This window comes from Lycium barbarum, chromosome 5, assembly GCF_019175385.1.
Source record: "Lycium barbarum isolate Lr01 chromosome 5, ASM1917538v2, whole genome shotgun sequence".
Classification (NCBI taxonomy): Eukaryota; Viridiplantae; Streptophyta; class Magnoliopsida; order Solanales; family Solanaceae; genus Lycium; species Lycium barbarum.
In genome coordinates this window covers 7,482,253-7,496,113 of record NC_083341.1, presented here as the reverse complement: position 1 = coordinate 7,496,113, position 13,861 = coordinate 7,482,253, and the positions used below count along the sequence as shown (strand labels likewise).

Sequence of the window (13,861 nt, the reverse complement as noted above, 5' to 3'; positions counted from 1 at the left end):
ATTAAAAGACAAAGAAATTTCTTGATTGAAATAAGTCAATGAAAAATTCTAAAATTCAATATTTGGTTTCAACTAGATAACAATTGAAAATTTACGATCTTAGTTCCAATAGCTACAAAATGAATGAAAAGTATAGATCAATCCCGTCCGCTTATATAGGTATGAAGTGTATTATTTTTTAAATGAACATTTTTGAGTAATTATTTTTTGCCGCATAAACATTCGTCTTAGATTTACTTATTCTCTGACTGGTTTATAGGATAAATCAATGTTTTACAAGGAAAATAAAGGAAACTTTTGATACATAAATTAGGTACATGTATAACATATAACTTAAGATGAAATATATTTCATATTAAAAATTGTTAAATATAACTATCAATTCTGTTGGAACATATTAAAAGGAAAATAATGTAGTATAAAATAAAACAAATGAAATTATAGGATTTGATAACAAGGCCACGTACGTGGAACAATGGCAGAGGAGAAGTGAAGTTGAAACTGAAACTACTGTCGAGGAATGTGGTAAATTGCTTAAATCATTAGAATCACGTTTTTATATGAAAAGCTTTTTCCACTTCCTTTTAGTTATTTATTCGACGTGGATTTAAATTAATTGAAGTAATAAAAATTAATTGAAGTAATAAGTTTCGAATACAAATGCTAGCTTGAAGTAAAACAATAAGAATGGTTAAGAAAAAAGTGAAACTATTGCGGCCAATTCCACTTTACAATTTAGCCAATGGATTGATCAAGCAATAAAGGTAAGATGTCTAAGAAGCAATCATCCACCCCACCCCATGCATGTGTGCTGTTTCTTATTTTTTAATCTTGAATTATCAAATATCAACCACCCTTGCATGTGAGTCTTATCTCTCTTGTGGGCAGCCAACAATTATTATTGTTGCTGTAACATTATTATATGACCATCTTATGATGATTGTTACACATTATTATCACTATATACTCACTTTTTGTTTTATAAATATGTGTTGCCCATGATAAAGGGCGGTCAAAAAGAAAGATCGACAAACTTCTGAAGAAGAGTGGACGTGAGGCGAATTCCACATAATCGGCAAGGGCAGAGTCACATTATTGGTTGTTACAAACTCGGCGAACTTAGTAATTTTGGATCAAATTCTTTATTTGTATTAAAAAATTATTTAATATGCGTAAATAATATATTCAATATTCAATAAGCAAAAAAAATATGGTCTAAAATTGATAAACTAAAAGTTCTAGCTTAGCACGTGCTTATCGGAATAAGAGAAAAAAGGTGAAGAATTTTATAAGACAGTATAATTATTCACATGGTATGCGTGTTGTTTTGGCTCGATGATGATATAGCGTGCACGTGAGGGACAAATTCATGAGGTTTGTTAGGCAAAATCGAACATTACTATACGCCTAGGTCAATTTATATTCTAAACCACATAATTTCCACTATGTTTTATATTTCATCTTTAATTTCTTGTTGTTCTTTATATATATCTTGGTGGATTTGATTAGAAAAGAATCTTCGGATCAAACCTAACAAACTTCGCAACTCTTGAATTTAATTATTACATAATTATTCTTTTTCTGTTATTGAATACGGTCACTGTTTAATTTGTTACATTTAATTCATAAAAGTTATACTCCTATTTAAATAGCAAAACTATTTCTAAAACTACGAGAATAAAATATACATATCCGACGTCTATTTGTATAAAATTTGCAACAATCATATCGAGATACTTTTCTGAAAATTGAAAACAACCTAACTCAAATGTATATGTTCTTCAGAAAAAAAAAAAAAAAAACTTGAATGTTTTCTCACTTGCTAATTCAAAAATACTCTTTTTGCATAATTATTCTATGACACCTTTTCAAAAAGTATATAAAAACCAAAGTCAAAAGCCACCTAAGAGGGACTAGGTATCTAACTATGTTCACTTTTGTGTATGTGGGGATTAACTTCCATCAAATCAAATACCTTTTGTGCTTTTAAACGTTTTAGTCACACATTTTAGACGTGATAGTTTAATGATTTATCAGTAGTTAGTACACGCGTAAATTTGAGAATATTTGAGAGCCGACCAATAAAAGAAAAAGGTTAAATAATTGAAAAAAAGAATATTCCAATTTCTACCACAAAATTATGTGTACCATAATATTTATCTGCAATCGATACTTGGTAAGCAATTTCACCTTTTACCATATGGATATGGGGGGTTCAAAATTTTCCAAGTGTCCATTTAGAAAATGTACAACTATTATTTTTGAGAGAACGTTTCTAAATATCCCTAAACTAAGAAAATTGAAAAAAAGAAATCAGACATAAGCTGTGTTCGTAGTGATAAAATATCCACTTCTTTATTTATCCTATTTTTTTCGTCTTATTTTGTGGTTTTAACTAGTCAAAAAATTGTTGGGCAAATAATGCCGAATTTTAATGTAGCTCAAAATATAAAGTTAAGGGAGTGTGATAATTCATTTTTGGTTGGTGAAAAATAATTATTGGAGAGCCATCTCCACCTCCCACATTATTAGATTTTTTTCAACGTTACTATAAAAATGAGTACTCCATAACTATATAAGTATCATATCATTGATTTTTATAGTAATTTGGGAGGAATGATGCAAATGGAAGGGGCCCCAACTTGTCTAGAATTTTGGGTATGAACTATAAACATCATTGGTTAAAGTATGGTCCATACACGGGTTATTTGCATTGTTTTGAGTTTCTTTTGGCATTTTACTATTACTATCAAGAAAATTGCTAATTTCAGACGTATGTTCCGTTGGAATTTGGCTCGTCGGTGACATGTTCGATAATATTTTCATCGCAAAGTCCTTGCCAATGAGCCAAATTCAAATGGGACATCCGTAAGAAATTAGTGATTTTCTTAATGTATGTAATGCATTACTAACATTTAAGAATAAGTAACCCACACACTCGTATAACATTATCGAAAGTCAAAGAAGATAAATAGTTCAAACAAGATTATACTCCTACAAATCCTAATGAAGAAGATTTCAAAGGTGTTCATGGCATTAATTCTTAACAGTAAAAGAAGCAGTATGAACTTCAATTTGGACCCTTGATTTATAATTGGTTCATGGCAATGTTCAGGTCAACTACTGGACATGTTGACTAATTCTATGATATACTTGCCTCTCCGTTAATACGATCATACAGATATTAGATAACTCTCTCCACCAAGACTTAAATAGTCTAGCATTTTAGTATTTCATCAATAATATCTGCTAATTGGTTTATTATGTCCTTGGCACAGCTACTTGATCTACAAAGTGATCCAGAATCACCTTCCCTTATCAATGCCTTTTAGCTAATAGCATATATATTTAAGATCACGATTTTCAAAAGTCTACAATCACTAAAATATTTTGACATATTTAAGACTAGATATTTCATAAGTCTGTTATTTCTTTCTTAATCTTTGTGCTCAATAAAATTACGTCATATGAATTGAAACAGAGGGAGTACCATATTATTCAAGGAAAAAAATAACACCACCTATACTTCTTTCTTTATACTCCAATTATACTAGGATGTTTCTGAGAGGAAAATCAGATGTACATCCAATTTCTTACCAAAACAGTTGCTGGAGAGGATTGAGAATACAGTTACACAAATGGGATTTCAAGTCCACAAAAGACATGGACGGGTTAGCACCCAAACTGATACATCTATCTGTATTTGCAAGTTGCACAAAGAAATATGTACATTGAATTAAATTCCAAGTACTAGAGATTTTTAGACATGCACAGCTGATATAATCTCAACTATAACATTCACAACATTCAAAGCAAGTTACTCAAACATGATTATGTGATAGTAAATATACAACGAGAGTAATATACATTCTTGGAAGTATATTCCTAATGCTGATAGAATGGGAGCAAATTCTTTGATCATTCAGGAGTTTTCAAAATCACAACCTTCTAGAGTGCCGTTAAAGCATCATATAATGTCCACCCGACAACAATTTCAATTTGTTTATCGCAATCTGTTGTCCATTCCGGATGCATGAGTTACAACATGGAACAAGAAAATATGTGAGCAAACTAGCTCTCGTGCTTGCTCCGATGCAAAGGCCGCAGATACTCAAGAAAGCCATGGTTGGACAGTCGAATGATTTCTTGCTTTTGTTCTTCGAATATCCTTTTATCCTGTTGTTATAAGTACCACCAGCGTTCTAGCTACATATTCCGTAGTACAATCAACTACTACTATTACTAAGCCTCAATCCAAACTGTCCATGTCGCTCCATTTGAACTCAGATTCTGAAGTCCAATTAATCTTTACCCTTCTTCTCCACCTTCCAAATAATTTAACTGCTTTTATAAAATTTGAGTCCATTATTCATCAGTACTTCACCTAGGGCATGAGTCTCCTACATAATCTAATATAATCACATATACAACTTGACAAGGTGAATCACCACTATGGCATGACTAGTAAATAAAGACTTTCTAGGGGGATGAGTAATTGCTCAGTTTTAAAGTGCAATGCTGAAGAGGGGCTGGCCTATTATCTACCGAGTTTCGAACCATGCTGTTTGTCTTCGGAGATTTCTCGGTTATCAAAACAAAAAGTATACCCCATCCGCTCCTGTCCTAAAGGGAATCTAAGACTAGTGTCTAGACTTCGCAAAAGACTTTCTTATATACATAGGAGAAGAAGGTACCAAATATCATGCAGTGACTTCAGGTTCTTCAGCTACCAAAACGCCAGTAAGGAGTAGAGGATCAGATCCACCAATCTTATTTGCTTTCCTGCTTTCAAAAATAAAAATAAAACAACACTGGGTCATAGACGGCTACATATGTAGACGATGGAAGATATTAATCATGGTAGCAGGTTAATACACAACAAAAGCTGAACAAAAAAATAAAAATATTAGCATATATGTAAGCTTTTTGCCACTTTACAATCAGACCACGAAATTTCTACTTTAGCATCAAAAGTGTAATGATACAAGAAACAGATGACTTCGTGAAAAATAACAGCGATAGAATGTTGCAATTCATTTACTATGTAAAGCAGTTCAAAAATCAGGGAAGTTTGGACAGCACTTCCGACTAGCAAAATAAAAGTATTGCGTACTTCTTTCACTAAATGTTTAAAATTTCAAGAGAAGGTACGGTGTTTAACTGTCTAGCAAAAAAAGCTTTACGAATAAGATTAGTTGTAAATGACCAATAATACTGTGGTCTGACTAGATCAGTTAATTCATTTAAGAAAAGACAGACCTACTGAGGCTGAAATCATCTCCTTTTTTTATCAAGTAAAATAACGAGGTTGAAATCATCTCACTAGATAAGGCTGAACTTCTCAACCTGAATATATCTTTCTAAAGAACACACAAGTACAGAAACTATTAAATCAAGGCTGATTATTGGTTGTCCAAAACAAAGCAAGTAGAGCCAACCAATCAGAAAATGGACGAAAAAATCATACAGGGAAATAATTTCTAACTTGATTTAATCTAAAATGCCTAATTAAATTGTGTGAAACAAGTTACATAGGAAATGACATATGCATACCTTTTTAATATCACTAGAGAACAATTTGAATCCCATGAACTTATGGTATCATTCGAAGGCGAAACAGAAGAAATAAAAGAGCAATAAGAAGCCAAGATATAGCAGGGCACAAGTAAAACAAAAGATCCGAAAGTAAGCAAATTGACCAGTTCCAATAAACTAAGCTAGTCTAGAAGAAACATCGAGCTCAAAAGCTATAAGCCAGAGAAGTGTCAGAGGCACCTACTCGCATGTCTTCTTATTGTGGCCCAGGCCCTTGCACTTGCTACACTGAAGTTGACGTTTCATTATCTCAACTGAGTCCGGTTGTTTCATCTTTGGTCGGCCAGGTGGACGTTTAGTTGGAGGAGGACTGACCATGATTTCCATGTCTACTTCAGTTTTCACGGGCTTTTCCAGAAGGGGTATAGGGTTGATTGATTCTGAGTATGTCAAATGGTAGCTCTCAGTTGTGAAGTATCTGGAGCAATAATCATATGCGCTCCTTCCCAGACATTCGAAAATAGCAATAGCATGACAGCAAGGCAACCCACAGAGCTGCCACCCTTTGCAGCTGCAGTCCCAATTATCTATATCAACTATATCAACAGCTTCTCCATGGACCTCAAATGTGCTCTCATATGAGTGTAATACTTGAAGTGATATTGCCTTTGATGTCTCATTTTGAAGCTTTTCTTCCATAGAAGGCGTCAATCTTGTAAGCCACTGACTAGAATCAACACGTCTTGTGTAATTCAGTTCCATCATCTTCCCACGCAAGGCATCAACCATCTGAGTGATTGGAAGCTCACTCACATCAGATACCCAATCACGAAAAAGTTGACCAAAGTTAGAAGTCATGTGGTTATACCTTGCCCCACCAAAAAAGGCATTTGCCCAACGATCAGGCTCACTTCGCACAACCCAACTGTAAGCATCAGGTGAGATGGCTTTTATATTCTCAACACAACGCTCAAAATCTTCCAGTTTTGGGGCATAAGCAGCAGCATATAAATCTTGGATCATAAGACGCCTTGCTTCATGTGAAAATTTCCCATGCAGATCCTTATTTAATTTCTCACCAAGGTACCGAAGACAATAACCATGGTAGCAATCTTTGCTGAATATATCACACAATGACTCTTTTATACCATTATGGAAAGCAGAAACAAATGTTATTGGTCGAGAGGTTGAGACAGCAGATTTAAGTTCAGAAAGAAACCAATGCCAGTTGTCAACTGTCTCCTCATCTACAACTGCAAAGGCTACCGGAAAGACACCATCATTCCCATCGGCACCCACGGCAGCCAATAAGGTTCCTTGATATTTTGCATAGAGAACAGTGCTATCAAGGAAAAGAAGAGGCCGACAGCCTTGTTGAAAGCCATATATTGAAGCATGAAAGGAGACAAATAGCCGGTGGAAACTCGAGTCCTCCTTTGTGGCAAATGTAGCAAGACTACCGGTATTAGTTTCCATGATTCTCTCACAGAATAATGGTAACTGGCTGTATGCTTCTTTATAAGAACCCTGAAGTTGCTCTCTTGCAATCTCTTTTGCACGCCATGCCTGAGAATAGTTCAACTGAATGCCATATTCACGCTTAATGTCAGTGGCGATATCCTTTGGCTTGTAATTAGGAGAAAACTTCAGCTTTTCCTTAATTATACTTCCCACCCATCCCCTTGTTGCTCGATATCCGGCTTTCACGGCAGCTCCTTCACATGTATGGTTTTTATGCATTTTCTTAATACATATCAGCTGGGTGGTAGCCAACCTTGACGCATAAATACGCCAAGGACAACCCTCGGACTTGCATTTAACTGTTACTCTATGACTATCATTCTTCTTATATTTATACGTAAATCCATGCGCAATTGAGTACTTATGTAAGGCTTCACGAAATTCAGTAAAACTACTGAATCTTTGGTCCACACCAGTAATGGAGTTTTCCCACTGTGTAGCTGCCCTACGGTGCTTGTTGTCATTGCTACTCGGAAAACTACCTAACGGTGTCGTATCCATGGGTGTATCAACCATAAGCTGATTGTCGGGATTTGACTCCACAGGGGTAGCAGGAGAAAGTGCTGTCTCTGACATTGTTGTCCTGTTGGACCTGAACAATTCAGCAGGCCACATATGCATTAGGAATCACAGAGCAGCAAAGGAAAGTCCTGATTGTCACATGTTGAGTTCAAGAAACCACTAACACCAGCATTGAACTGAAATTTTTTGGATTCAAGGTTAACTATTTAAAGAAAAAAGAACAGGAAAAGGAAAAAAAATCATATCCCCGATGTGTGTTGAAAATTTGTTATGTGTAACTACCTTATCTAAGCTTAAATTGTTAAACAGGGAACACTTTTATTCATTTTATCTCTGCAAGTCTGCAACATGCCTCCTCGCATGCATGCTTGATTCTTTTTTCATGGACCAAGCACGTGGAAGTATTCTTGCTAATAGTAACAGTGATAATTGAACTCAAAATCTCTTTCTGCTCTAACATCATTAACCCTTCTATTTTTCTTTAAAATTCAAAGGTTGTGCTTTGGTTTAGCACTGCTTACTCACTACTTCGCCACAATCTAATGACAGTAAAACTATCTCCTCTTATAAGCAACATCCGCTAATCCTAAAATCTTAAACTGTTAGAGAGAAAACACTTTTAATTATTTATATATGCAACAGTCCAAGTAAGAGAACACTTTTATTTATTTATACGGCAGTGCATGTAAGAGAACAAAATACCTACTGGCAGGCATATTGGAAACATTGGGTGCAACAGCTACTTCTGCAACTACAAAGACTTCCACTTGCTCAGCATCCTTGAAGAAGTTAACCATGCGTTGTAGGTCCTTATCCTTCGATATCATTATGAGGGTCTTTTTATTCCCAGGAAGAAAATACTTTATAGTCATTCCATCACTACTGCTAAACTTAAATGTATCCACTAGTTCTTTTTTAAACACGTCAAGATTCGTGTTCTCATCGATATCTACAGCATATGCATCTCCTCCAGTGTAACTCATACACCCATCTTCATTGTTGGTCACAAATTCCCCACCAGATTGGCATATTGCTATGATTTTCTTGGCAGCCATCACGATGGCGGCGACATAAAATATCAACAAATTTTGCTGAACCAACGTTGGATTAATACTTTAACAACTTATTGCATAACAAAAGTAGCAACCTACAGAAAAGATAGATAGTTGAAACCTTTGGAATATTAAGAACTAACAAAGCGTGAAATAATCCTAGGAATAACCCAAGGGGTCGGCATAACAATGTAACAATTGGAGTAACAACTTTTAAGCCAAAATTGCTTTTGAGCACTTTTGGAGCCCGTTTGTCCATGAGAATTATTCACTTTTTTCGGGAATATTTTTTCACTTTTTTCAGTGTTTGGCCATAAAATTTCCAAATTGGAATTTGAAAAACAACAAAAACTTGTTTGTCAATTTTTTTTTCTCAGTTTTTTCACTTTCAATACATTCAAACAACCAAATATTCTTTGCAAAAGTTATAACCAAACGCAACTCCATCTTCAACTCCAAGTCCAAAATACCAAATAAAGTGAAAAATATTTGGTTTTCATGGCCAAACGCCTACTTATAGTGTTTGGGTAAGATACAAAAGTACTTATAAACACTTATACATTATGAAACCATGGGTAACGACCATCCAAACAGAGTCTTATTTTTAAGCTAAAATAACAAAAATAAGCCAGAAAATCCTAGCTCATGAGTCATAAATTATATCCTCATCCAAACAGGCTCTAAGCTTCAATCCCCTTAGAGGCTACATCGGGTAAATTTTATTTTCAATCTGTCTAAATTTTCAATCCAGTATCTTAAGAGGTAGCAAGCAGCACCATTATAAACTAGGGAAAAAAAGAACTTTAATGCTGGGCAATATCGAGGTCGAGGATTAGAATATAAGTTAGTAGATAGTCCCGAGGTGTCACACTTTAGGTGGGAGAGACAGAGGGCTAGCCTTCTCTTCGTGTCCCTTATTAGTAATACTATTTAGTAATTGCGTAGTTTCTTACTCCTTTCGTTCTTTTTTTTTTTTTTTTTTGAGCCAAGGGTCTTTCGAATATAGCCTCTCCAACCCACAAAGAGAGCAGGCAAGGCATGCGTACATACTATCCTCCCCAAACCTCACTTATGAAACTATATTGGTATGTTGTTGTTCTTGTTCTTGTTGGGCAATATTGTTAGGACTTTTTTGGAAATGTTGTTTTAAAAGTAGAACTATACCATTTGGATGCACCAATATTTTTGGAGAGTCCCTATGTAAGCAACATAGAATTGTTAGGTGCAATCAAATAAGAAACAGGGAATGTAAAAGCTAGCAAGAGAAAAAGAAAAAAAACCTTAATTAATCACATAGGATTGAGATTAATATGGAGAAAACTTAGTAATTTTGGAGAGGGCTTGTGAAGTAGACTACAGACTTAAGGGAATCATCATTTCAGTTTAGACAAGAAATAGTATTTGGGAAAATTTGTGGGAACAAGTGCAAAATTGGGTTTCTTGATTATTTACCCTTTAGAAAGGGGAAGGAAATGAAATTACCTGTTAAAGATGGGGTCTTCTTTAATTTCTGCTTTCTTTTATGTATAGATATATATCTTCTCACTTCGCAGGTAAAAAAAAAAAAAAAAAAAGGAAAGGGTAATCTGATATTGAAGGGTTCTAAGAGATATGCTTTAGCTTTGTGGCTCTTGCCAAAATACGCAAACACCCTAAACTTTGCAAAAATGTCAGTCTTCCTTTGATATTTCGAGATGTACAATTTTCATCCCCTTTCTTAAAATTGGTCTTTCCCCCATTCCAATTTTATCCAATGTCTCTAAAATGATCATCTTTTTTTTACTCCCTCTGTCCCAATTTATGTGATATATTTCATCTAAGTGCGAAGTTTAAGAAAGAAAGAAAGATTTTTAAAACCTGTGATCTAATATAAGCCAAAATCATTTCGTTAAGTGTAAAAAAAAAAAAAAAAAAAAAATTATTTCTAAATAGATAAATGTATTATTATTTTTTTGATAAACTAAAGAGGGAAATATATTACATAAAAGTGAGACAAAGGGAATAATCGGTAACAACAAAGGAAATTGACAACACAACTTCTAAGGGAGGCCAATAGTAGAGTCTGAAACCAAAATAACTCAATAAAAAATCAAGTGAACCAAAATACCCCAACAAAAAAAAAATTACAAAACTACTTTTAGCGCAGTACAATACTGCGCTAAAGTAGTTCACGGAGACGGAGCCGTTAACTGCTTTATACTGCGCTAAAGTTTTTTTTTTTGTATAGCGCAGTAAAATACTGCGCTATAGCGAGCACTAAAAAAAAATTGGTAAACTTTTTTTTTTGCAACACTTATTGTTTTTTTCATAATTTGACCAATGATTAGTCGTGTGTCAAGACTCCGAAACGTCAATATTTTATATAGAACCTGATATTTTTTTCTGCGTGCAATAATGTAGGCTCAATACATCAAGGATACGTAGACGTTCAGATCGTCATTTTAGGGGTTGAAAAGGTGCCCAAAGTAAATTTTGTTTGAAAAAACTTAGTGTTTGATTATAAGGTTATTTTAGTCAACTTTATATGTCTAGAAAGTTAGTCAGCTTTATTTTCAAAAATTGAAACCACAGAAGTGAAATCGACATTCACAACTACATTACCCCGGGATTTTTACGTTGAAATCTATTGCGTATCATCATATTATAAGTAAATAAAACTGAAAATTTCATGCTAATTTGGGGGAAAATTGAAATTGAATGGGATAAAAGGTGTTTTTTTTAAAATCGGCTCGGCCAAACCGCCTTGCGGCGTTTGTCCACATAGATCTCGAAAAAATACCCAAAATTAAAAAAAATCACGTAAATCGAACGTCTGAGCGCAAAGTTATGACCATCTAAAGTTTGACCACTTTACAACTAGCTTTTCTCCCTATATTTTTTAAATACTTTTTTGTCAAATTGAATTAGATTTATATTCAAAATAAAGTTATGTCTTGATTAAAAAATAACACGCTTAAATCAAAATCTTAAAAAATAAAACACTTAAACCTAGATTTTCAAACAAAACTTACTTCGGGTACCTTTTCAACCCTTAAAACGACGATCCGAACACTTATGTATCCTTGATGTATTGAGCCTGCATTATAGTACACAGAAAAAAAATCAGGTTCTAAGTCTTGATACACGACTAATCGTTGGTCAAAGTATGGAAAAGAGAACTCTAAGTGTTGCTAAAAAAAAAAGATTTACTAAAATAAGATGTTGCGATCTTTTTATAGAAAAAAACACTAAGTGTTTCTTAAGTGTGTTATTTTCTAATGCGTAACTTTATTTCGAATATGTGCAAAAAGAAATCGCGTAAATCGGACGTCCAAGCGCAAAAAATTGCGTATATTCGAAATAAAGTTACGCATTAAAAAATAACACACTTAAATCTAAACCCTAAAAATAAAATAAAAATTAAGCTAATGACAACAAGTCTTCAAATAAAAATGGAGGTCTATGTATATAGAACACTCAAACCTAAAGTTTTCAAATAAAACTTATTTTGGGCACCTTTTCAACCCCTAAAATGATGATCCGAATGTTTACGTATCCTTGATGTATTGAGCCTATATTATTGTACGCAGAAAAAAATATCAGGTTCTATATAAAATATTGACGTTTCGGAGTCTTGATACATGATTAATCATTGGTCAAAGTATAAAAAAAACACTAAGTGTTACCAAAAAAAAAAAAAAGTTGGCCAAAAAACACTAAGTTTTTTCAAACAAAACTTACTTCGGGCACCTTTTCAACCCCTAAAATGACTATCCGAACGTCTACGTATCCTTGATGTATTGGGCCTACACTATTGTACGCAGAAAAAAATATCAGGTTCTATATAAAATATTGACGTTTCGGTGTCTTGACACACGACTAATAATTGGTTAAAGTATGAAAAAACACTAAGTGTTACAAAAAAAAAAGTTGGCCAAAAAACACCAAGTTTTTTCAAACAAAACTTACTTCGGGCACCTTTTCAACCCCTAAAATGACGATCCGAACGTCTACGTATCCTTGATGTATTGAGCCTACATTATTGTACGCAGCAAAAAAATATCAGGTTCTATATAAAATATTATCGTTTTGGAGTCTTGACACGCGACTAATCATTGGTCAAAGTATGAAAAAACACACTAAGTGTTGCAAAAAAAAAGTTTACCAATTTTTTTTTAATGCTCGCTAATTTTACTGCGCTATACAAAAAAAAAAAAAAAAAACTTTAGCGCAGTAAAATACTGTACTAAAGGTAGTTTTGTAACTTTTTTTTTATTAGGATATTTTGGTTCACTTGGTTTTTTATTGAGTCATTTTGGTTCCGGACTCGCCAATAGTACGAGCTAGAGCCATAAAAAATCCGGCTAAATACAATCACGATTGGCACAACTAGTAAGCACAACATGATGCACTTGTTCACCAGTATGGCACAAGTAGGGTGGCAAACGGGTGGGTCGAGTCAGATATGAGTCGGTCAAAAATGGGTTAAACCAAAATGGATTAATTATCCGATTCGCTCATATTTTACATGGATAGAAAATGGGTAACCTGACGGATAATATGGATATCTATATTATCCATGATTTCAAGAATAGTCAGGTGAGAACACAAGCTAAAGGCCAGAATAAGCTTATACTCTCAGAAAAAAATAAAATAAAAAAATAAAAAAATAATTTAAAAATTTTAAAATCAATAATCAAATAATTTTCAAAAAAAAAAAAACTAAAAATACACAAAAAATTCAAAAATGAAGTAAGAAATTTTAAAAATAAAAATAAAAATGAAACAATAAAAAATTAATTAAAAGAAAATCTAAACTCCCAAACTTTCTATGATGTACTAATATATAATTAGCTTGAGGGGAGTGTAGTTGGTGGATAACTCATGGGTTTACCCACATTTAAAGTGGATAATATGAGTTGACTCATACTGGACTATTTTAAATGGATTGGATGGGGCGGATAACCGTAAATTTTATCTATTTTGCCACCCCTACACAGCATTGCGATCAACACCATTCAACGTGACTCACCATGCTGTAGACCAAGTCAAGCCTCAGTTACTTTGAGGCATCACATAATTGATATCAGTTTTATTTTCCTCACAAAAAAGACTCATAAATACTCTCCTTTCACCTTTGGGTCTAAAAATACTCTTAAGATTTTTTTCCCCTCAAATATACCCTTTAAACTAACATATCAAATTTGACTGTGTTAAAAAGCCACGTGACATTTTCTAATTGGTGCCACGTT

At 33.8% G+C, this 13,861-nt stretch overlaps 1 protein-coding gene across 7 annotated transcripts; it reads right to left on the bottom strand.

Moving 5' to 3' along the window:
• Window positions 1-3,775: 3,775 nt before the first annotated feature.
• On the bottom strand, window positions 3,776-10,334 carry LOC132640311 (uncharacterized). Of its 7 annotated transcripts, none has more exons than XM_060356844.1 (5): window positions 9,911-10,100; window positions 8,281-8,725; window positions 5,780-7,648; window positions 4,695-4,785; window positions 3,776-4,341 (listed from the first exon to the last, which is right to left on the bottom strand). In XM_060356844.1, exons 2-4 carry the CDS (start codon window positions 8,631-8,633, stop codon window positions 4,701-4,703), a joined length of 2,307 nt encoding a protein of 768 aa, XP_060212827.1. In that variant the 5' UTR covers window positions 8,634-8,725; window positions 9,911-10,100; the 3' UTR covers window positions 3,776-4,341; window positions 4,695-4,700. The 7 variants fall into 7 exon arrangements, with proteins under 7 accessions (XP_060212827.1, XP_060212829.1, XP_060212826.1 ...); XM_060356846.1 differs by having other exon boundaries at window positions 4,695-4,782; window positions 9,911-10,099; XM_060356843.1 differs by lacking the exon at window positions 9,911-10,100 and adding an exon at window positions 10,113-10,334 and having other exon boundaries at window positions 3,776-4,785.
• Between the last annotated feature and the right edge of the window lie 3,527 nt (window positions 10,335-13,861).

What these genes read in the sequence shown, in the direction of transcription:
- LOC132640311 (XM_060356843.1), bottom strand. Translation starts at nt 8,633, where the DNA reads ATGGCTGCCAAGAAAATCATAGCAATATGCCAATCTGGTGGGGAATTT. An exon ending in TCCAATATGCCTGCCAGTAG is followed by an intron (nt 7,649 to 8,280) that starts GTATTTTGTTCT and finishes TGAATTGTTCAG; the next exon opens with GTCCAACAGGACAACAATGT. An exon ending in CACAATAAGAAGACATGCGA is followed by an intron (nt 4,786 to 5,779) that starts GTAGGTGCCTCT and finishes TATTTTTGAAAG; the next exon opens with CAGGAAAGCAAATAAGATTG.